The 24,392-nt window shown below is 47.9% G+C and overlaps 2 protein-coding genes across 2 annotated transcripts; one reads left to right on the top strand and one right to left on the bottom strand.

The window, feature by feature from the left end:
* Positions 1 to 593: 593 nt before the first annotated feature.
* KLHL35 (kelch like family member 35) lies at positions 594 to 8,490 on the top strand. The gene is made up of 7 exons (XM_081240771.1): positions 594 to 703; positions 2,156 to 3,034; positions 4,163 to 4,347; positions 4,820 to 4,938; positions 5,587 to 5,775; positions 7,175 to 7,363; positions 8,300 to 8,490. The coding sequence occupies exons 1-7, from the start codon at positions 651 to 653 to the stop codon at positions 8,486 to 8,488; spliced, it is 1,803 nt and encodes a 600-aa protein (XP_081096897.1). The 5' UTR covers positions 594 to 650; the 3' UTR covers positions 8,489 to 8,490.
* A 7,749-nt stretch (positions 8,491 to 16,239) lies between these two features.
* Positions 16,240 to 21,091, bottom strand: RPS3 (ribosomal protein S3). Its single transcript, XM_081241459.1, has 7 exons — positions 21,004 to 21,091; positions 19,674 to 19,804; positions 19,306 to 19,399; positions 18,756 to 18,850; positions 17,394 to 17,581; positions 16,776 to 16,972; positions 16,240 to 16,312 (listed from the first exon to the last, which is right to left on the bottom strand). Exons 1-6 carry the CDS (start codon positions 21,031 to 21,033, stop codon positions 16,779 to 16,781), a joined length of 732 nt encoding a protein of 243 aa, XP_081097585.1. The 5' UTR covers positions 21,034 to 21,091; the 3' UTR covers positions 16,240 to 16,312; positions 16,776 to 16,778.
* Positions 21,092 to 24,392: the final 3,301 nt, after the last annotated feature.

Raw genomic sequence — 24,392 nt, 5'->3', positions numbered from 1 at the left:
TGACGCTAATGAGACCTGCCCTCTTGGATCTCAGCTCAGAGTGGGCTGCCTTCTCAGCCAGTGGAAAATAGAATGAAGGCAGCATGCTCCCATGACCCCTATCAACTCCTTCCAGTGGTCCTGCGCTGCTCCTTGGGATACACCCCAACCTTGGCAAGTGTGGCTGAGCCGCTAGGCATGCAGAGTCTACAGCCAGGTGGGTTCAGGGCCCAGCCCCTCTACTTGGGCAAAGTAGTTAACTTCCTGGGGCCCTGCCCATCAGGAAGCTCATTTCCTTTGATGCTAAGACAGGGGATCCACCACACTGGATGGCCCAGGCATAAACAGTGAAAGCCAGACTGACTACTGGACAAGATCTGACCTCCAGGGCAAAGCAGTCTGAGGAGAGGCAGAGCAGCTGGGCTCAGGAGAATGGAGGGAGGAGCAAGGAGCAGAGAGCAGAGGTCTGCTCCCCTAGAGTAAGTTGCTACGTAAAGGTGTGTGCTCCGTGTCCCTGGAATTATGCAAGCAGAAGCTGTATGTTCATAATGGCCACATCATAACCAATCCGTTACAGCCCTTCAGGCTATAGAATGCTTTCACAAACACCCCTCCTTTGATCCTCACAGCAACCTCTGAAGGGCAGGTTCCATCTATGTGATTGTTTCCTCATGACAAACTTAAAAAAGAAGAGGGGAAGAAGTCTAAAAAACTCTTCAGGTTTGTGAGGATCAAATGAAATTATGTACATAAAAGCAACTAACACATGTGGTGTGCTCCCCTCCTCTTGGGTAAAAAACATGTAAGGAAACATTTGTTGAGTTTGTACTGTATACCTAGCACTTTTCATACATTCCATTTAACAGTCACCAAGTCACAACAACCATGTGAGAGAGGCATTATGACCGCATTTTAGATGAGGAACCTGAAGGGGAGTAACTTGAGCAGGTCACACCGCGAGTCAGGGGCAGAGGCAGGATTAGCACCCGGATCAGTCCTTAGAGCCAGCTCTTTCCACTCCCCCATAGGGCTTCCCTGAGAACAGAAAACTTATGAAAAAGGTCAACTTCCCTCTCAGCCTGGGCTCTAACTTCATGTCCTCTTTCCCTCTGGGCCTCTGCACAGGCTGTTCTCTCAGCTGGAGACTTCCTCCCTCCACTCCCTTCCCTTCACCTGGCTAATTCTACTTATCATTCTCAGTCTCCACTCAGGGATGCCTTCCCTGGCTCCCTTCCAACTGGGTTCAGTGCCCCTTCTGAGATCCCCTAATGCTCTGTACTTCCCCATGGGACCCTGCCACACTGCGAGCTCCAGGAAGACAGGGACTATGTCTTGTTCACTGACTGGCACAGAAAAAGCTCTCAATAAATACTAACTTAATGTATTCACTCGACCTTGAACAGGCACTAACTGAGCACCTACTATGGGCCAGATCCTGTACTCTTGGGGAGGGGCAGATATTAAATAGAATAATCAGGGTGTGGTCAATAGGGAGCACCTGCCGGAGATCCCAAGGAGAGTGGACAGGGTGAGGAGATGGGGGTAGAATTATACCCCCCACACATACTGGATCTCTGTGGGGTCGACTGAATTCCTTGACCAAAGGCTACAGCTCCTGTCAGAGGGCCCTCCGTATACAGATATTTTGCGCAGGTTCCAATAACCTCCCAGCCCTCCACCTTTAGACCCTGGGGAGGTAAAGTCTCCCTGCTGTTGGTAGCCATGTGGCACTGCTCTATCCCTTGTGGGAGTCCCCAAACACTGTCTATGCTTTTGTAAGTCCTTCCTTTATTAGAATCTCCTTAAGTTACCCCATCTGAGAGCATGCCATCTGTCTCCTGCCAATACTGACAGGAAAAAGCTTAGCACGTCTGAAGAACAGAAAGAGCAGTATGGCTGACTGGGTAAGTGGAGGAGGAGGTGGTACAGCTAAGACAGGGTCTAGACCTTCAGGTAGGCAGGGACTAGCTCATTGAGGCCATTAGGAATCTCGACGGGTGGATGGAAGGAAGAGTGGTTGCGTGAATGAAAGCACACTAGTTAAGATAATGCGCGCCTGCCTGAGTAAACCAGTGAACCAACGTAAGGAATGGTGGGTGAGAGGCCTCCTGCCCTCTAACCGGGCCCCAGCCAGGTGGATTTGCCGACGATACGGTCTGTGTTCTCTGTCCGGCAGGACGCTGGAAGGCCCGGTGCCGGAGGAGCCAGAGCTGGATTGGGGCTCCGAGGCGCCGTGCGCGGGGTCCTGCCATGCACAGCGTATCCTGCAGACCCTGAATGCGTATCGGCGGAGCGGCACCCTCACCGACGTGGTGCTGCGTGCCGGTGGCCGCGACTTCCCATGCCACCGCGCCGCGCTTAGCGCGGGCAGCACCTACTTCCGCAGCCTGTTCGCGGCTGGGCACCCAGAGCGTGGCCTGGCCATGGTGCCCGTGGTACCCGAGGCGCCGGGCCCGGCCGGGACAGCGGTGGCGACAGCGCTGGCCGTGGTGCTCGACTACGTGTATGGAGCGGGCGTGCGGCTGCGCGCGGAGGACGAGGCCGCTGCGGTGCTGGCGCTGGCCGAGCGGCTGGGCGTGGCAGGCCTGCGCGAGGCCTGCGCGCGCTTCCTCGAGGGTCGCCTGCGCGCCGCTAACAGCCTGGCGCTGCGTCGCGTGGCCGCTGCCTTCTCCCTCGCCTCTCTGGCCGAGCGTTGCGGCCGCGTGCTGCGCCAGGCCTTCGCCGAGGTGGCGCGCCACGCTGACTTCTTGGAGCTGACGCCCGACGAGGTGGCAGCGCTTCTGGCCGACCCAGCGCTGGGCGTGGCGCACGAGGAGGCCGTGTTCGAAGCGGCCATGCGCTGGGTGCGTCACGACCCGCCAGCCCGCCGCGGACAGCTGCGGCGCTTGCTGGAACACGTGCGCCTGCCCTTGCTGGCGCCCGCCTATTTCCTGGAGAAGGTAGAGGCTGACGAGTTGTTGCAGGCCTGTGGCGAGTGCCGCCCGCTGCTGCTAGAGGCCCGTGCCTGCTTCATCCTGGGCCGCGAGACCGGCACACTGCGGGCTCGGCCGCGGAGGTACGCCCCGTCCCCTCCCTCCCAGCCGCCCCTTGCCTCCTGCCCTGCGTTATTTCCTACGTTATTCCCCTGTTCAACCGCTCGCTCAATCCGCCATCATCCTTTAATCCTATCACTTGATCATGCCTCTTGAATGAGATTCAGTCAGACATACAACAGACATTTCATAGGCTTGGTGCTGGGTCCTTAAAGAGTACACAGTCCAATGGGGGAAATGCAGGGATCTCACATCTCATGCACATTCTGCCTCAGTGTGGACTCAGGAGTGATTTAGGATCTCACATCTCGTGCACATTCTGCCTCAGTGTGGACTCAGGAGTGATTTGGAAACATCCTTTACCCTCAGGGAGCACAGTCTAGTAAGGGGTATAAATAGGCAGGACCTGGGGGGAAAAAAGAAAGGCTTATTCCCACCCCTGGAACACCAGACCAGAAGACTTCGGGTGGAGTAGTCAAGATGGCCTGTCACCCTCACAGGAGTAAGGGAGAGACCCTGTCTTATTCATCACTGTATCTCCAACAGTAAGCTCAGGGCCTGGTACAAGATGTTCAATATTTGTGAAAGGAATTAGGTAGGAATTGGCTAAAGGGTTTGGAAATTCTGGTGGGGCCAGAAGTCTGAGGGGTCAGTGGGAGGGGAGAATGCTTTGCTGAAAGGGTGTGTAGCCTGGTTCAATGGATTTAGTGATTAGGGGATGAGTTTAGGAGATGGTTATAGGAGGAGGGACACAGCAAAATTAGTCCACGATGGAGGTCAGAAAAGGGTGAAGAGAACGAGTTAGTGGCATACCAACTTGGGCTTGAATTCCACCTCTGTCTCCTACAGCTACATGACTTTTGCAAGCCAAAGTCAGGATTAAACAAGGTGATTTTTCTAGGTAAGGGTAAGGACTCTGTAAAGATTCTTTTCCTGTAACTTAGAGGTCAGTAGAATGGGGTAAGGAGTAGTGCCCCTCTTCCCCTCAGTAGCCAGAGGGGAGGCTGAAAGTGGCAGAGTCCAGCATGCGGAGGGTGGGGAGCAGAAGCGCGCGGAAGGGCAGCAGGACCATACAGTGCAGTCCATGAGCGGGTGAAGAGGGCTGAAACACGTGTGTGGGTTAACCGGCATTGGCCTTGTCCCCACGCCAGATTCATGGACCTAGCTGAAGTGATCGTGGTCATCGGCGGTTGCGATCGCAAGGGGCTCCTGAAGCTGCCGTTCGCCGACGCCTACCATCCCGACAGCCGGCGCTGGACCCCACTGCCCAGCGTGCCCGGCTTCGCGCGCTCAGAGTTCGCGACCTGCACTCTCCGCAATGACATCTACGTCTCTGGTGAGGGCGGAGCCATAGCAGGAGTCTCACAGGATTGGCTCACCACTTCCCGTGCGCCGCCCTCTGTTCTTCCCTCCAACCAGGCTATAGGAGCAGATCGGTCCTGATAACCTAGTTACTGGCTGAGATGGTTCTGCAGAGCCAATCACTGGTGTGACTCCACCCTTGCAATGCTGACTTCAACTCAGATTAGTATTGATCACTTCTGTTTAAGTAGCCTAGCATGTGCTGTACATTATGCTAAGCAGCTTACATTAGTTATTTAATTCCCATTACAACCCAATTTCATAGGGAAATGAAGAATTTCCCGTTGTCTTGACAGTGGCAAAGATCTGTTTGATACCAATGGACGGTGCCCTCCCTGAGATTCGAGCCCTAGAGACTCAGAGAATAAAACACAGTCCCTGCTCCCCTGGAGTGCCCTGGGGATAGCAAGAGGGCCTGGGAACAACAGCTGCTTCTCTCTCCCTAGGAGGCCACATCAACAGCCGTGATGTGTGGATGTTTAGCTCCCATCTGCACACCTGGATCAAGGTGGCCTCGCTGCACAAGGGCAGGTGGAGGCACAAGATGGTGGTCGTGCAGGGGCAGGTAGGGACACCTGGCAGCTGCTGCCTTGGGCTCAAGGTAGAGATCTGTGGACTGACTGGGGGAAGGCCCTTTACAATCCGCTCTCTGTAAGAAGGGATGGGATCTGAGGCCCCCAAAAGAAAAAGGACTTGCCCAAAGTTGCATAATGATGCTAATGCTAATAATGACAGTAATTACTGTAATAGTACAGCCTAGTAGTCAGGTGGTCAGGGGTGTGTGCTCTGGGGCCAAAGAGCCTCGGTTTGAATCTTGACTCTGCCACTTAAGACCAAAAAGAAAAAGGAAAAAAAAATCTGCCAATTATCTTTGCAAGCTACATACCTAATTCAGAAATGCAAATAAAAGTGCTTCTTAGGATCACTTAAGTAAGGTGGTAAACCTTTAAGAAATTAGTAGGTATTTTTATTAAGCATCAACTTGGTGCCAGTTATTTTACAGATCTAATCTGTATTCAGCACCCATCCTACAAACCAGTACCATCCCGTTAGTACAGGAAAATCTGCTAAGGAAGGTTCAGTAATGGGGAGTCAGGACGTGGAGCCAGGAGCTGGGATGCGCCCCTGGTGGGATAGTTTCTACACACACAGCCCGAGGCTGTGGGGCCGAGACGCAGGCAGCCCTGACTCTTGGCGACCCCCTCATCCACAGCTGTTCGTGGTGGGCGGCTTCGACGGCCTGCGGCGCCTGTGCAGCGTGGAGCGCTATGACCCCTTCTCCAACACCTGGGCTGCTGCGGCCCCGCTCCCAGAGGCAGTGAGCTCAGCTGCCGTGGCACCCTGCGCCGGCCGGCTCTACGTGATGGGGGGCGCCGGGCGGGACGGCGTCAGCACCAACAAGGTGGGCTGGGAGTGGGCGGTGGAGGCCTGCTGTGTGCCTGGCGCAGAGCTGGGTCTTTCATGTCCTCGTCCAGGCACTGAGGAGTCATCCCCATGTTTCAGGCAAGGAAATGAATTCAGAGAGATGACCCAAAGGTCACACAGTAGGCCTGGACCCAAATGTTTGGGCTGGTGCCATATGGGTTTCAGAGATTTTAAAAATTAAGTGAGGGCAAGGGTGGGACTAGTTAAAATGCTTTTCCTCCATTCCAAAATACAATACACTTGGGACTTCCCTGGCAGTCCAGTGGTTAAGACTCTGCACTTCCACTGCAGGGGGCATGGGTTTGATCCCTGGTCAGGGAACTGAGATCCCACATGCCACGTGGTGTGGCCAAAAAAAAAAACCAAAACAAAAACATAGAAAACAGAGAAATAGAAAAAAAATCATCCATAATCTCACCACCTAAGGATAACTACCATTAATATTTGGTGCAATGCCTTCTAGGCTTCCTCTGAGTTGACTTTTGCTTTTGTTTTAGTTTTAGTAAAATTTTGTATTGTTTTTTCTTGTTCTAAGTATAAGCACTTTCTACATGCTTAGAAACCCTTCACAGACATCATTTCAATGTCTGTGTAACAGTCAATGGAGTGGATGAATCACAGTCTACCAAATTTTCTATTGTACATTTAGGCTTTCTGTGAATAAAAACTGATCTTTATTGTGGCAGCTCCCTCCCCATCCTGATGGCCACACAGGCATGTGATCCTGAGATCTGACTCTTTCCCAAACTAGGATCTCTCACCCTCCTTATTCCCACTCCACTCCCAGCACACCTTCCTGGGCTGGCTGGGGGAATGCCCTTTAGCACCTTCTTGTGCAGCACTGACATGAATAGGCCATTCTGGGGGTTTCCAAGGAAACAACTGAGGAAATAGGGAGTAAGGTGAGCAGGCAACTTAAGGTATGAACCCTCACAAATTGTAGAAGGCGTCATAAACACCTGTGGGCCTAGGAGGCCTGTGGACAGCTATAGAAATGGGGGCTGCGAGACATCCCAGCTGGAATCTGGTCATGACCTCAGCACACCAGGGAGGAAGAGGGTTGACAGTATATGCAGCCAGGAATGCATCTCCATGGGGGACCTGCTCTGAGAACCCATGAAGACGGTTATCTCCACCTCCTGGGATACAGACCTCTTCCTGGACCTTGAAAGATGAGGCGGCTTTTGACAACGGGAGTCCAGGGGGAGGAGCTGGAATGTGGAACCAGACTGAGCACACGTGAGGGGACACGCATGCTCAGGCCTGGTGAACATAGGCATATGTGTTGAATGAGTCCCCCCGACCAAGAGATAGGAGGTGTGGGCAGCAGGGCAGTTGAGGGGCAAGGCTTCACCTCTGCCACTCCTTCCTCTCAGGTGCAGTGCTTTGACCCCAAGGAGGACCGGTGGAGCCTGCGGTCACCAGCGCCCTTCTCGCAGCGGTGTCTCGAGGCTGTCTCCCTGGAGGACACCATCTATGTGGTTGGGGGCCTCATGAGCAAAATCTTCACCTACAACCCTGGCATGGATGTCTGGGGGGAGGCAGCTGTCCTCCCCAGCCCTGTGGTAAGTGGAGGGTCCTGGGCACAGCCCTGGCACTGGTTCCATTTAGGAGAGTAAAAACCCACTTCTAAGGATCTGGTTCTCAGAGGTAGTGAGTCCTGTGTCTGCCTCCATGCTAGGCGGTTTTACTAGGGGGTAGTTCTCTAGCTTTGTCCCACAGTGATAATCAGCCTTGGGCTTCAAAGATAAGGAGACTGGCCTTAGAGAGGTTGAGGCCACCAGTAAAGCCATGTAAGGCAGAACCCAGAACCCCAGTCCCAAGTGCTATAGCTTTGGCTAGGGGGCTTGGTCTCAATGACCCTGCAGTCAGTCTCTCCTGATCTGTAGGCCACCAGGTGGTAGCTTACTGTTGGAGGAGGGGGGAGCATGGAGAGGGGAGTTGGTAAGTTTCCCTTGCCTCAGTGATATCAGAGAAGGGAGGTCTAGGCCCTGGACGTTCCACCCCTGCATTTCTTGCCTCCCCGCACTGTTCTGTTCCCTCTCCAAAGAGACTATATAGGGGTATGGATGGATTGGTGATCCCTGCCAGTTCTGACCTCCAGTGATTCTAAGAGCCTGAGATTTCTGGCTTCTCTGAGTCTGGTGGTAACTATTATTGGAGTGCTTACTATATTTCAGGCACTATGTAAAATGCTTTACATGCTTAACCTCATTAACTGTTAAGAGAACCTTATGAAGAAGGTACTATTATTCTTCTTACTTGGCAGATGAGGAAACTGAGGCCCAGAGAGGTGAAGTGACTTGTCTAAGGCCATTCATTTAGTTAAGGGTCAAGCCAGAGCCTGAAGTCAGGTCCACCCAATTCTTACCTCTCTACCTTCCAGACTGCCTACTCATATTCTGTGGGTCAAGGTTTTGTTGTCTGGCCTGGCCAGCTAGGGACAGAGGGAGCTCCAGGCTGGACCCTATAGCTAATTGTCTTTCTGTCTGTCCACCCAGGAGAGCTGTGGCGTGACTGTGTGTGATGGGAAAGTCCACATCCTTGGCGGGCGGGATGATCATGGGGAAAGCACCGACAGAATCTTCACCTTTGACCCCAGCAGTGGGCAGGTGGAGGCCCAGCCATCCCTGCAGCGCTGCACCAGCTCCCATGGCTGCGTCACCATCGTCCAGAGCCTGGGCAGGTGACTCATACTTGAACCAGGAGGTGGGGAGGGGAGGGAGAACTCAGGTTCACCACTGCTCCCCCCTCATGGCACCTCGGTGTAAACAGCCTCTTAGCTTACTGCCCCTTTTCTTGTAGAAATAAAACCTCCTTCAAAGGTTGGGTCTGTGTTCCAGCTCAAGCCTCCTTTGCCTGGAGAAGTAATGCCCAATATCTGCTCCCTGCTTTGACTCTTTACAAAGCACCTTCATATGTTACCTCATTTACCTTCATAATAGCAGCGTGGACATTTTTTAAAATTATGAAATATTTCATGCATAAAAAGAAATATATTTTGTACAGTTTAAGAATTATAATAAAATAAATATCTGTGTTCCCACGACCTAGCTTAAGAAATAGATCACTAGCTTAAGAAATGCCTTTGTAGGCCCCTCTATTTCCAAACCCATCCCTTCGCACATTCCTCCCAGGAATTGTCACTGTTCTTAAATTTCAGATTATCGGCACTTAAAAAACTTTTAGTGAGCTAGTTACTAATATCTGTATTTTACAGAGAAGCAACTGATTTTAAAAGATAAGGAGACTCACCCAAGGCCACATACTTATAAGAGGCAGAATCTATGACTCACAGATTCCATGAAGCTTTAGAATCTATGAGACACTTCTGGCCAGGATAGTTCTCCCTTTCTAAACCACCCTCTCCAATTCAAACACCTATAGCAATGATAGATAAAATTAAAAGCCAGACAACTGAGGCATAGGCTTATAAGTAAGCAAACATGTCTGAGGACCAGAAACAGAATTGTAAAACATAAGGCAGAAGCTCAAGCTTCTAAATTCAGATTCTGGGATAAAGGATTTAAAACCATGATGACAAACCAGGATTACTGCTAGAAGCCTGGGCCAAGCTGGGGCTCCCCCGCTCATGAAAGAAGCTGAAACAAAACAGAACAGTTGTAGAACCCTGAGCAGCCTCGGGCGTCAAGACTCGCAGTAAACTGGAGGCCCCCGGTAGTGGGCACCAGAGCCACAGGCCTCTAAGACACCATGAGCCCAGCTCTGCACTTGGATGTGTGAGATCCCCAACATCAACGTGGGGTACAAGCTCCTGATGCCATTATAAGCGCCTGGGTTGGTCTGGGGCTGAAGGGCAGCAACATAAAACTGCTGGGTCGGGAGGGGTGAACTCTAGTAGAGAGATTGAACAAAGGACTGATGCCACAGATTCTGTGAATCAAGGCCCAGCGGTTCAGATTCTGTGCCTCTATTTCTGAGGCCCAGAGGAGCTAGCCAGGCCCCATCTGGGGCTCCTCTTATTTGCACTCAGATTGCCTTTTGAAGAGCTGTCATCTGCTCCTCCATCTCCTCCAGCACAGGGCCAGCCCTATGCCCCTAGCCATCTTCCAAAGCCCCAGGGCCCTGTCTGCGGGATCTCTCCAGCTGGGGCTGACCCATCACAGAGCAGCATAAAGGCCCGGGTCCCAGCTGAGCTCCTACCCTCCGATTATCCCAGATTAGGGAGCCCGTGACCATCTGGACACAGCTGATAATGGCAAGGGGGAGGGGAGTGGGGTAGAGGCCCAGCCTCAGAGCCTTCCTGCTCCCACCCCATGCATAACACCCAGGACAAAGCAAAGGTGCTGTACTGCTTGCTTACCCAGGCGAAAGCCGGAATGGAAAGGGTAGGGGCAAATCCAGGGCAAGCTCTCCCTGGAGACATGGGCATCTTACCCAGGCTCAGCACTTCTGTGTAGCCAGACAGATTGCGCAGTTTCTCGCATGATGGCCATTTGTGCCCCAGTGCTTGCTCACGCAAGTGCCAATGCCCTTTCCTGCTCTGTCTGCCTGGGCAGACCTGACACCCTCCACCCAAGGGCTGACCACTCCCTCCTTGTACCCCTTCCTTATCAGCCCTTCTTCCATCACCTGACATATGGCCAGGCCTTTGTATGACATCTCTGGTCTCTCCTGACACACCCATAGGATGCCTCTTGAGGCAGGAAAGGTTGTCACCTTCATCTCTGGGTCCTCCAGTGAGTGGAACAAACCCTTCCACTGAATACCTTAAATCAACGTTTCCTGGATTTCTATCTCCTAATACCTGTGAGGTAGGTACTACTGCCCGCCCCCCCTCCGATTACAAATGAGTAAACAGACTCAAGAGTTGTGAAGTAACCTGCTAACTAAGGTCACAGGGCTGGTGAGTGGTGGCAGAGCCAGGATTCCAACTCGGGTCCAGCTATCTCCAAAGTCTGCTTCCTCCATGCAGCCTCTGCTAATCTGAGAAAATGATGTGGGGTACAGCAAAGCAGTTGTTTAGAAGTAGGAGATACATCATTTCCACGTGCGAAATTCCAGCCTGATAGGATACTGTCCCTGACCTTCTGGGCTTCCGACTTGATGAGACATGGTGCTTGTCCCTGGTGAGTGAGGCTCACAGGAACACAAGCAAAAGGTGACAGCCACGTGTCCTAATTTCTAGGACTACTGGTTAGACCGAGACCATATACAGAGGATCCCCCTGGCTCCTAGTCCACTGCTCTCTGGCACCCCAGGCTGCCTGCTGAATGTGAACTGTTACCATTCAGTTCAGAGGGAAGCCAGACAAGTCCATGACCCCTTAGCCACACATGGGTTTGCCATGTTCTCCCCAGCTGAGAACAGAGACAACTCTTGGTATGCAATCAGAAAACGATGAACCCAAATTTAATTTCTGAGTCTCTTTTTTGAGTAGATCTATTTGTAAAGATTGATATTTTATGACTGTAATTCTTTCTTAGTGGGCTTTCAAAGAACAAGAACTTTCTTACATAATAGAATAAAACTTTCTATTTTGTAATCACTATATGGACTTGTTGGATTCTTTTATAAATCTGAAACATATCCATGCTGTATATGCCACCCACCCATTAGTACAGGAAAAAACATAGTATATGTAGAGTTCCCTACTATCTGCAGTTTTAGGCATCCCCTGAGGTCCTGGCACGTATCCGCTGCAAATAAGGGGGGACTACTGTATTCAGTTAAGTTGTTCAAGAGGAAAGATTTCATCACACAATTCTCTGTGACAAAAACCTGGACTATCCCATCTTGCTCAAAGATAATGTGACAGTAAGTATCTTTTACGATGCCTATGCCCCCAGATTTACCTGGTAGTTTGTTACAGTTCATAGAGACAAGCTAAAGGCAGTTGTACATAAAGATGAGTGGAGAGAAACAGATGCTGTAGAAATTTTAAAATTCATTGGATTGGTCATTTGAATTGACCTTTATAAATCTAAAAGTGAAAATGTTTTAAAATTATGAAGCAAAGAAAATGGCTATCCTCTCTCTTCAACCAAGTTATAAGCAACCAAAATTTTTTAAGGCACTGCATGTTGACAATCCAAGTGTAGAACAAAACAAACCCGAAGAAGCCCCAGAAGCTAGAGCTTATTTGAGATGTATTCGAAATCTGCAATCAGCAGCTACAAGATGAATACCTTCACTTCATGTCAGTTGATAAACATTTCACTGCCTTCAAGTAACATTGCTCATCTGGGGTATATATCCTTCTAGACAATGAAAATGTGAAGTTGTTTGCTCTTATAACTCATATTCGCCCATTTGAAGTTTACAATCCAGTGTTTTTAGTATATTCAGTTATGCTGTTAATACTTGCTAAATTTTTAATATTTTTGGATACTTGTTAAAATTTATAAAATTGACTTTCACTATCCCTTTATTCTTACTAACAGTGACTTAAAATATAAAAGGGGGGTGTTTATGGGCCCAGGTGGTAAATAGTGATGGCTATTTTTTCTGGTATATTAAGGGTAAAATCAGTGAGTAAAAGATCCATTTCCTCTGGTCCCCCACCTGATGGGAAAGCAGCCCCCCTACAGTACCTATGCTCTCCCTTCCCCTCCCTCTGTAAAGCAAATACATTATTAAAGGTTATGGGAGCCCTACCCTCTCTCTAGGCAATTTTGGATTTTAATGGCTCCAGCTTCTCTGGTTCACCACACAAAGGACTGTCGGGTGCAAGCTGGTCACGGGGGCAGTCAATGGCTTGCCAGTGAGGGCAGGATGAACCCATCATAGCTGTCCTCACCAGAGGACAAAGGCCCAGCTGCACCTGGCCGGCTGAACTATTAGTGCAATACAGGACTGAGCAGCAGAGGTGTGTTTCATTTGAATTTCAGAGATACAGGTCTCCATCTTTTTTGTTGTTGTAGAAACAAGAGTTTGGGATCAGATAAGTTGTTGCCAATCTAGGATCTCATGTTACTTGTTTTCAAATGAGAAGTGGTCATCTCTCCAAGACAGTCTAAGTACAGTTGACCCATGAACAATATGGGTTTGAACTATACCGGTCCACTTATATGCGGATTTTTCCTCAATAGTAAATACTATAGTACTACACTACCCGGGGTTAGTTGAATCCACAGATGCTTAACAGCAGATATGGAAGAACCGCATATACAGAGTTGACTGTTAAGTTAGGGTCTGCACCCACTGTTAAGGGTCAAACTGTATTTTCCAAAGCCTAAGATGTATTGCATGGGTTAATCAACACTGCTATAAAATGAAGTTAGTAATGGAATCTGCCCATAACAGGGATGTTGGGAAGATTAAATGAGACATCCACAGCAGGCTCAGGGCATATAACAATCATCTATAACAATAATCTCCTCACCATGGTCATGCTGCTTATCAAGTTATAAATGTAACTTTGATTAGTAACAAATAGGAAAACGGCTTAATAGCCATTTCATAAAATAATGTCAAGATCTCATGTCTCTTAGGGAGAAAATAGTAAAAACAAAAACAAAAACAAACACTATCTTTTGAGACAGAAAATGTTGACTTATCAACTATACCTAAATGTTTTCTTAGTCTGATGTTGACAGGCCTTACTGACATACAACAGCTTCATTTATACGCAGCCACACTGGAGCTCAGAAACAATCACTAAATGAAACACGGCACAGAAAAGGGCCATGTAAAATGGGGCTAGTGATACCTGCCCAGCTATGCCCACTTCCCTGTAGAAGCAGAAAGCATGGCCCCTGTGGTCAGGGCCCTTACAGTTAGCATGGGGAGAATCCATTACCATGAAGTTAGCTATTAATGACTTCCAAGAGGATAGCTATGCTAAGTAGGTAGTAATAACAGCTAGCATTTACTGAGCACTTGCTATGAGCCAAGCACTGCTAAGAACATGCAGATGAACAGAGGCACAGGTATGTAACTGATGTGCCCATGCTTGTACTGCTAAAAGTTGTGGATTTAGTTTTGAATCCAGACAGACTGACCTGAAGGGCTGGGCTTGTAACTTGTCTCCAGATGATATAAATGACAAATAGTAGGGAAGCATACTGATATTTAGATCTCCTTTAACTCCCATAACTGCCCTGTGAGATAACTGAGGATCAGAAAAGTCCAGAGTCATCCTCTCAGTGAATCAGTGCTGGTGCCAGCATTTAAACCCAGATCTCTGATTGCAAAGCCCAGTTTCTCCCCACAACCCCTTGAGTCTCCTTTGTAAAGTGCTCTGCAAGAGAAAGGTATCCTCCACTCTCACTCTGCTGACACCCTCACAGCCTTTGCCTCATTTCCCAACTAGGAGTGGAGATTAGCTGACCTGGGGTGGGGAGATGGGAGGGTGTGCCAGCCCCAAGCCTACACTCTACTGTGGGTTACAGCAGCCTTTTCAACAGTGGTTTGCAAAACCAGATTGTCTGGGGGTGGAACCCACCTCCCTAAAATTCACCATCATCTGGACCCCACCAGTTCCTGTGCCTTTCCTGGTTCTACAGTGCTGTCTGTTGGTCTCCAACCTTTGTTTGCCCTTTAGGCCTATTCCCACACTCTCCCATGCCAGCAGGTGTTCTTTCCTAGCCTGATGGGCAAGTGGTTCAATGAGCACCCAGCTTTTGTTTGAGGCCCCCATCACCAGCTGCCAGGAGTCCTGATGACCAGAACCTAATAACTCTTCAGAGCCTGACAATAACCTTTTGGTGAAGAGTCCATGGAAGGCTTCAGCACTTGCTTCCATGTTGCCAACAGCCATTATTCCCACCAGGTGGTCCCAAGGCCATTTCACAACATGGTCTTGGCTGACCAGCATCAACACCTTGCCTACTGAGGGGAGGGGCCCCTGCATGAGTCTGGCCACAAGGTTAGACATCAGATGCACACCTGGAAACCTGAACCTCAAAAGTAAGTGAAGCAAAGGACGGCTGAAAAAATCATTCACTGGGAATCTTGGGGTGGTAGTGATGACATCCTCTAAGGTAGTTTGCACTTCTTCATGAGCTGTGATTATGGAATGCTCATCTCAGCGCTACATCACATCTTACGTGATTTTCTTAAGTAAACACTTAATTTAACCCCTCCTCCACCTGAGTAATGGGTAGACAGAGGTGTTCACACTGATAATTCAAGCTGCAAACCTGCACACTAATAATTTGCATACTTTTCTGCACATTGTGTTATACTTCGATGAGTTTACTTCTCCCTCCTCAAGCTGCTACTTTGGTGCACCTTTCCTGTTACAGCACCACCTGGTGGGATATTAACAGCACTACTGAATCACAGACTTGACCTCCAGTTCTAAGTTTGCAGAAAACTCACTAGGAAAATAAATTTAAAAGATCACCTGATCAAATACGCAAAGAACTGACTGGCAATGCCAGTACCAGACACTAAGATCCTAGGTGACCAGGACTGTCTTAACCTGTTTCCAGCACCACTACTCCACAGGCTCAAATTAGCTGAAATGGTTTCACTACCAACAGTCTCATTAAACGAACTACATTATAAGCCCAGAAATAAATACAGGAATACATCAGCTTAGCTCAGTTCACACACTAACATTTTTCAGTAACCACCTCTCTCAGCCCTCTCCATAAAACTTTCTTTTACTTGAGAAAGGGCTCATTCCTGGAAATGTGCCACCCCAGGGTAAGGGAAAGCACAGGGAAATGAAAAATGTTTTTGTATTCAGGCTCTAGTTCCTAGCCACAAGATAAAACATTTACATGAACCCACTCCCTGGAACACAGTAAATGGTCATTAACACATTAGCTGTTTCAGTGGTTGGAGAATTGTAAAGAAGTATTTCTACTACTGGGACACGGTCTCAACTCCATTAACACTGAATCAGCAAACACCTTCAAAATATCACAGATAAAACTGTAGATAATTTAAATGTTCTTTATACTTTTCTAGAGTGTAATGGTTAAGAGAACAGGACATAGAAATGTGGATTCTAATCGCAGCTCTATAACGCTTAGGCAAACTTACTTCTGAGCATCAGGCTCTTTCTTCATCAGCAGCGCAATCAAATTCCCTTTTAGAGATGTTGAGGATTAAATGAGAATGTATATACCTAGAAATGAACGCCACCTAGAGCACAGCATAACCCAAAATGTAATGGTCATTATATTTTCTATGTGTAATAGAAAAAATGTTCCTAAATACGTCCTTCTAAACCTCTAACCCTGAACTCCAGGTTGAGTCAATCAAGGTGCTGCCCTGTTAACAATCGGCCATCACTGTCACCGTCACCAGATTTACTCCCCCACAAGATATTTCCTTGGTTACTTCTGCTTGGGTCCTCCTGTTCTGGACCTCTCCTCACAAGTACAATTGAAACCAACAGGATTTTTAGGGAAAGCACACAAACACTGTGAACCAGACAGCCCTAAGAATCTATCAAGCAACGCTCTCATGGAGTGACATGACCATCAGTCTGAATACTGGATGTAGAGTCTAGTCAGGCCACAGGTCTTTTTAAAAGATTTTATTAAAGGTCTTTATAGAGCAACATCCAGACTCCAGATCCAGCGGCCAAGGAGACCCTGAAACCAAATAAAACAAATGAAGTACAATAAGAACAGAAAATACACCTGAATATCGGGTTTGCATGAAAATTAATACACAAAGAATGTCTAGAAACAAACAACACAACAGGCGCTGGGCACAGGAGAGGCTTGTTGTTACTGGTTTAAGGGGGTTGCTTCAGAACAGCTAATTACTAGCAAGAGTGCCTTGAAGATTTTAAGTTAAGGGAGGAGAATAAAGAAAAACTCATATTTAAAACAGTGGTAAACGTAGGAATGTCTTAAAGAGACCAAAGGCACACACTCCTCCCAATAGCATACCATGTTAAATGAGTCCCTGGCTCCAACCTGTGTTCTCTCACGTAAAGCAAGTATAATCCAATTTTTATTCACTAGGTGCTCTCACAGCGTGGGACACAAGTGTTAACAAGGACAACGGAATAGGGTCCTATCCTGCCCCAAGAGGGCCTTACAGACATACCTATTATGCTGTGGGTACCGGCTGAGGCATGGCAGGCGGCTCTGGCTTCCCACCCTTCTGTTCGGAGATGGGGGTGGTGGGCAGTATTTCATCTTTGGGTTCCACAATGCTCACGTGATCAGGCAGGGGCTTCTTAGGGCCAATCTTACCAGTTGGGTCCCAAGGCAGCATGATCTTTACCTTGATGCCCAGCACACCTAGAAGATGCCATAGTCAAGACCGAGCTATGGTTCCATCGGCCCCCACTACACAACGGGATGGGGCAGAAGGACAAAAGGAGGTTACTCCAACAGCCCTGGGTCTGGTCCCTTCTCAGACAAATGCCTCTAATCAATCAATGAAGAGGACACTTTTGCAAAAGGAACCCACGCACAGCACCACAGAACGTGGCACTGACAAGGACCAAGAGCAGGATGTGCCCTTTCTGACTCGTCATCGTGTCATCACTGAAGGGTACACCAGTGGCCGAGACGAGGACAAACCAACTCTCTCCAACGAAGCTAAACAAAAAAATGCTCCACGACTCCCAGACAAATCCCCCAAACACTGAGGTGTGTATATAAAACCATGCCTACCCGTTAAAAAAGCCCCTTGCCCCAAGCACCCCTGGCTGCTCACCCTGTCTGAGCAGCACGTGGCGCACGGCAGTATCAACATAGTAGTTAACAGGGTCCCCACTGTGGATCATCAGGCCATCCACAAACTTCATGGATTTAGCCCTCTGTCCTCGGAGCTTCCCCGACACCACGACCTCGCAGCCTTTGGCCCCACTCTCCATGATGAACCGCAGCACACCATAGCAGGCCCTTTGGGAGCGCAAGAGACAAATGGCCATTTGTGTTATCACCAGACAGGATTGCTCAACCCCACCCTGCTAAAGAAAAAACACTCATTAGCCTGCACTGACTACTTTCAATGTTCCTTTAACGGAGAGTAAGTTTGACCAGAGCCTGACCCAAGAGCTAGAAACTTTCTTCCACTGCCATCACACCTAATCTTAGGGAATTCCTTAGGGAAACACACCAAGTTCCTTCTAACCAAGTGCTTTCCAACCTTGGCTGCACACTAGGATCGCCTCAAGGTTAAAATGAACCACTCTTAAACTTTGGCGTGTGCAAAATTCACCTGGAGGGATTATGAAGACAGACTGCTGGGCTGCACCCCCCATTTCCCAATTCAGTGAGCCCGGGTTGGAGACTGAGAATTTTTATTTCTAACCAGTCTTCGGGTGATGGCAGTGATGCTGGCCCACGGACCAAACTTTTGAGAATCACTGTTCTAGGCGGCAGAGCTGGCGTTCAAACCAGGCGGGCAGTCTTCTGCACATCCTTGCCTACAGCACTGCCACCATGTCAACCTGTCTACAGCACAGCTCTAGCGTCCCTCCTCCACTGAAAAACCTCCCAGGGCTCTGCGTTAAGTATTAACGAATTCCAGACACCCAGGCAAGGCATTTCCATTTACTCCACAAAGAGGGGGACTACTCAAAGAACTGCCAGCTGCAATCTCACCAGTAGGCCCAGCGCTAGGGCCAATCTAACCACCTCATGTCTTTCACTCCTCATGTTACAATATACACACACAGAAAACTGACTAGATTTTAAGCTTCTCATCAGGGATGAGTCTTAGCTCTTTACAGTCCCCAGAGAATTAACAACACATAATGGATCTGAATGACTTCAAAAGGAACCCTAACCACTCCCCTGAACCACCCCGTTCTATTTTTGTTTTACTCCCAAAGCACACCCAGAATAGTTCTCCACCAGAGCACCCACCACTCTTTAAAAACTTGATTCTTTACAAGTCTTTCTTATTAGGCTGCCAGTTCAGTGACAACATGGATTAGCAATGTCTTATTGTTAAAACCCTCAGAGACTAGCCGAGCCTGTCACATAAAAAGAGTTCATTTACTAAATGAACAAGATGCTGATATTCTGACCCACAAAAGGACACAACCATTAAAAATCTCAGGACACTTACCTCCGCACAGCAAGGCCTCCTAGGAGTTTGTAACGCAGAGACTCTGCCTGGGCTATGGCACACAGACCTCTCGTGGCCACCTTTTCAGCATAAAGCTTTAAGAAGGAAACAAGGCACATCCTTAAACTTGTTACCTTTGCCACTGTTTTCAAATAAAACCCAGTACATCCATCATACAAGCATACACCATTTTATGTATCATTGTACTACCCAAGTACTAAAGCACTTCTTATGCCCACACCTAACACACACTCAGTGACATAGGCTGAACTATTCCTCACTGCCCTCCCACTCCCAGCTCTTTCTATGGCCACACCAAGGAGACCAATGGGGCAACCAATCCTTCATATGTATCATTACTAAACCCAAGGTGAATGTAAAATCTTGCTAACTGCTTATTAGAAGAACTTCAACAAAATACCAATCCATTTGTATTACTCACTGATCACAAATAACTTTTCAGGGTGATAATATGGGTTTTCAAAAGTACCATCCTAAAGAGCCATTTCCAGGCCCACAGTAACCTCTGGCATAAACCAGGACCACTCACCTCTACACTGCCCTCAGGGAAGCCAAATCTCTTCTGAACCACAGCAGTCAATTCCCGGATCCGCCGGCCCTTCTCACCAAGAACATTCTGTGTCCTGGGGAAAAAGAAGAATGACAATTCATAGCTCTCATAAAATTCCAGATGTGATTTTAAATCTTGCGCATGTGTGGTAGTAAAATCTCATTCATTTGACACAAGCCGAGTATAAATTTTGGATGACAAGAACTAGAGTTAATTTTTTTTCTAAATGCAGCTTAAAAAAATATTCACTGAGACTAAATTCATTGGTTGTCCCCCTAAGTTTACAGAATAGACCACCTTAGTACAGACGACAATTATAGGTGATGGCCAGAAAAACGAATTTTTACCTGGTGGCCAAGATAATGATTTCTGTCCTGGTTGGTGTAACTCGGACCTCAACTCCAGAGTACCCATCTTCAGCCAGCTCCCGAGTGAGAAACTCATTCAGTTCAGCTTTGAATATGCCGTCAGCAACAAACTAACCAAAAAGTAAATTCAAAATTAGGATGTGGGCGCAGGCTCACTTTTTCTAGCCCAGCCTTTCAGCCAATGCAACCCTCATCAAAACTCAACACCTCCAACAAATGACCCATCATAGATTATTTTACCTTTGTTCCAGAGGAAACATGGCAACCCTTCTCAGACAAATGCCTCTAGGTCATCTTTTGGAAGTTACTTTGACCCAGGGCCCTTAAAACTGTGCCACAGAACGCAGCACAGAGTAGAGGCCACATGGACAAAGAGAACACCTCCAGTCAGACTCGTCATCTTCTCTTCACTGAAGGGTTTTAAAACTGTCATTTATATGTACACATGCTAAACAAAAAACTGCTCTTAAATGGCACATTTAGAACTAATCCAGCACAGCAGGAACACTGTTTGCAACCAGCAAAAAGGGCAGATACTGACTTTAGTTAAGCAGTCTCACCTGTAGACACAACTGGGCCCATGAGAATCCCAGTCACCTTAATTATTGCCTTAATTATTCCCACGTGTTTCACAAAGTCGGCAAATCCTAACTCACAAAAGCGTGTGGATTTCACCTTAACATCGATGTTATGTGTACACAAAATGGCAAATTGTCTAAAAGCAAATGCACTTTACACACTTCTCTCCCATGGAAAAGCAAAAAATTAAACTCAAGGAAGCGTTTTCCCCAGGTCCCCCCTCCATTTCCCCAGAACTTTTCCTTGGCCCCAGCTGGAACAAGAACTTGTCAGTAACCTTCCCGACTGAGGTCTTTGGGGTCAGAAGGCTGCACCCGACAGGACTAGCAAGAAGACAAGAAGAATACACTGCTACCGCCCTTTCCCAAAGCCACAGTTAAGATGAGGAGAATGGCTCATGCCCTCAAAACACCACACGTTCACTAATTTTATTGATTGACCAAAAAATACTCACAATCGCCTTCTCCGGGGCAGGAGGGGTCCCCGGTGCTCATCTCTGCTCTCCGCCCGGAACCGGCAGAAATCTCTCTCTCCCATCCCCACCATACTGCCCTCGCCCGGCTCGGGCCTGCGCTCTATCAACACCCATCCGCGGCCCACGGGAATGCCACGCTGCCCAGCCACTGCCCGAGGCATGGCAGGGAGCCGCGGGGCTCGCGACGGCACCCAGAAAAGCTCCTGACCCGCGCGACTCCAAAGTTCCCTGCAACCGGGCCCCGGTGTGTCTCACCTTCCTCTTCTTGGATATCTGCACCGCCATCTTGCCTCCACGCGCCGCCGAAAAGAAGGGGCTAGTGGGAGGAAGTGCGGATAAAGGGCGCTGTACGACGACAAAGAACTGCGCGACGTCGACCCCTCTAGGCGCTCATGGGAAATGTAGTTTTTACTTTAGAAAGGAGGTAAAAGGAAAGAGAAGAGTAATGGAGACACCTATAGGCAGAAACAGGATCAGATCAATCGGAACTTAAAAACTACAAGGGAGCTTAGAGTCCAATTCTCATCAGTTTAAAAACGAGCAACGTCCGGCGCAGAGATGGAAATTACAGGTATAAGCTCACACAACAAATGCATGGAACCCTGGTCCCTACACTTTACGCTGTAATGAAAATTGGCTGAAAGCCCTCAATGAAATTCATTGAGGCGCCTATCTCTTCCAATCTGTGTCCATTTCCTCTGTTCCAAATGATAATAATAATAGTATCTAATATGTATTAAATATTCTAAGGACTGTTTTCCCCCCTAAGGACTGTTTAATGACCTTTATATTATTAACCCTTTTACCTCTACCTCACTTTCATAAAGTCTGTTACAACTTGTAACAGAAGTCACAATAGTGGCTCACAATTCTTTTTCAATTAAAAAAATTTCCCCTCACATTTTATTACGAAAAATTTCAAGTGTACAGAAAAGTTGGAAGGATTGTACAGTGCACACCCATATATTCATCACCTAGGTGCTGCAATTAACATTTTTGCTATATTTGCTTTATCATATATTTATCCATCCCTCTATCCACACAACGATGCATCTTTTGATGCATTTCAAAGCTACTTGCAGACATCAGCACACTTCACTCCTTAACACTTCACCAAAAGTTTTTTTTCCAGCTTTATTGAGAAATAATTGACATACATCAATGTATAAGTTTAAGGCATACAACGTAATGGCTTGATTTACATACATCATGAAATGGCTTGTGCTAATCAAGAAATGATTACCACAAAAGGTTCAGCTAACATCCATCTTCTCATATAGATACAAAAAAAAAAGAAAGAAAAAAATTTTCCTTGTGATGAACAGTTTTATTTTAAACCTGAATAGTTTGCCTCCATTTAAAAATCAGATTTCTCTATAAAACTATTCTAGGTTTTCTTAAAAATATAGAAAAGTCTAGCAAAATACTGGGCCCACATTTCCTCATAGCAGCACTCTCCTTCCCTGTTATATGGAAAAGGGTTTTTCAATGTGCCAAGGTCTCTGGCAGATTCACTCACTTATTGTCTGGTCCTAGAGGCCATTTGCTCTTTTCCCCAGCACTGAAACAACCCTGATGCTGAGCTCTGTCCTATAATCATGGAATTAACAGAGTTCTGGGGGGAGCTATACAGAGGGACCAGGGAAGATGGAAAGAATTGGATGAACCAAAAAGACATTCTGTGGACTTGATGTACCTTGGTGATGGATTGAGGTTGAGGGGGAAATTGAGAATGACACCAGGGATGGATGCTTAGTGACAATGCTCACTGAGGTAAGGAAGTCAGGAACAGGCTTTTTTCTCCATGTGTCATCTCCCTCTGTCACTTCCTCTAGGATTGGGCCTCTCCTAGTTGCTCCCATAACTATAACACTCATCTCACTGGGTTGGAATGGCCTGTCAATACATTTCTCCCACTAGACTGTAAGCTCCATAAGAGCCGAGACCAAGCCTGTTTTGTTCATTACATCCAGAGTCTAGGATATGGCCTGGCTCAGGCCCAGTGTCAATCAAAGTTTGATTATCAAGCAAATCAGTGCATGAATTCTATATCAGTTTTTGGTTGTGTGGTTCATATGTACAAGTGCCATATCTTACCTGGGTTGCCCACAAAACCAAGTTGCAGAGACTCAAAGCTAAGGATCAGACCATGGCAAGTTCTTTGAGGTAAACGTCAACTCTGGAGTCTCCACAGTAGCTCATCTGCTGCCCTTCCCCAATGACACAAGAATATGCCTGCCTGGGTATTGTCCTCTGGTCCCAGGAGAAAGCCCATGAAGGAAACCTTTACCTTTAACATAATGCCTTTCACTTTATCTAACTATTATTAAGAAGACATTATATTACTCAAAATAACGCTGTAAAAATAATAGTAGTCACAATACACTGAATTCTTTTTTTTTTTAATTTTTAATTTTTTTTTTTTTGGCCGCGTTGGGTCTTTGTTGCTGCACGAGGGCTTTCTCTAGTTGCGGTGAGCGGGGGCTACTCTTCGTTGCGGTGTGTGGGCTTCTCATTGCGGTGGCTTCTCTTATTGCGGAGCACAGGCTCTAGGCACATGGGCTCAGTAGTTGTGGCACACGGGCTCAGTAGTTGTGGCGCACGGGCTTAGTTGCTCCGCGGCATGTGGAATCTTCCCAGACCAGGGCTTGAACCCATGTCCCCTGCATTGGCAGGCGGATTCTTAACCACTGTGCCACTAGGGAAGTCCTGAATTCTTTTTTTAAAAAGAATATTTATTTATTTATTTATTTGGCTGCACTGGGTCTTCGTTGCGGCACACCAGATCTTCGTTGCCATGTGCAGGATCTTTGTTGCAGCATGCAGGGTCTTTAGTTGTGGCATGCGAACTCTTAGTTGCAGCATGTGGGATCTAGTTCCCTGGCCAGGGATCGAACTCAGGCCCCCTGCATTGGGAACTCAGAGTCTTAGCCACTGGACAACCAGGGAAGTCCCTACACTGAATTCTAATTAAAAGTTGGGACCGCGAGGGAATTCCCTGGTGGTCCAGTGGTTAGGACTCTGTGCTTTCTGTCAAGGGCCCAGGGTTCAATCCCTGGTCAGCTGTTCGGCGTGGCGGGGGGGTGGGGAGGAAGATATCTGACTTTGGGATTTCCCTGGCGGTCCACTCGTTAAGACTCCTCGCTTCCACTGCAGGGGGCGCAGGTTCAATCCCTGGTGGGGGAACTAAGATCCCGCAAGCTTCGCAATGTGGCCAAAAAAAAAGTTGGGACTGCGAGAGTGACTTAATCTCTTCCTGGATATCCAAAATGGAAACAAGGTTTCCTCAGTTTGGCCCTTCATACCGCAGGAGCGTACCTGGAACTATGAAGAGGGGGCGACATGTCTGTGAGTGCCACACAGGTCCTGTCCTGAAATTCCTAAAAATCAAAGGTGAGACGTGCCTGGTTGAATGAATATAGCCCACAGTTTTGGAGTACTGTTTAGTCACTTGAAGACCAGCACAGTGGAATCTCATAGAAAGCATTTAACACATGCGGATCCAACTAGAGGAGCTTGGCAAAAAAGAAGAGAGAATTTAAATAGAATGAGTGAAGGGACTTCCCTGGTGGCGCAGTCGTTAAGAATCCGCCTGCCAATGCAGGGGACATAGGTTCAAGCCCTGGTCCGGGAGGATGCCACAT

Source organism: Mesoplodon bidens (genome assembly GCF_964165515.1).
Source record: "Mesoplodon bidens genome assembly, chromosome: 7".
Lineage (NCBI taxonomy): Eukaryota > Metazoa > Chordata > Mammalia > Artiodactyla > Ziphiidae > Mesoplodon > Mesoplodon bidens.
This window is presented reverse-complemented; position numbering and strand designations above follow the sequence as displayed.

What these genes read in the sequence shown, in the direction of transcription:
- KLHL35 (XM_081240771.1), top strand. Translation starts at nt 651, where the DNA reads ATGACAAACTTAAAAAAGAAGAGGGGAAGAAGTCTAAAAAACTCTTCA. An exon ending in CTGCGGGCTCGGCCGCGGAG is followed by an intron (nt 3,035 to 4,162) that starts GTACGCCCCGTC and finishes TCCCCACGCCAG; the next exon opens with ATTCATGGACCTAGCTGAAG. An exon ending in CAATGACATCTACGTCTCTG is followed by an intron (nt 4,348 to 4,819) that starts GTGAGGGCGGAG and finishes CTCTCTCCCTAG; the next exon opens with GAGGCCACATCAACAGCCGT.
- RPS3 (XM_081241459.1), bottom strand. Translation starts at nt 21,033, where the DNA reads ATGGCGGTGCAGATATCCAAGAAGAGGAAG. An exon ending in AGATATCCAAGAAGAGGAAG is followed by an intron (nt 19,805 to 21,003) that starts GTGAGACACACC and finishes CTTTTTGGTTAG; the next exon opens with TTTGTTGCTGACGGCATATT. An exon ending in GGAGGCCTTGCTGTGCGGAG is followed by an intron (nt 17,582 to 18,755) that starts GTAAGTGTCCTG and finishes GCGCTCCCAAAG; the next exon opens with GGCCTGCTATGGTGTGCTGC.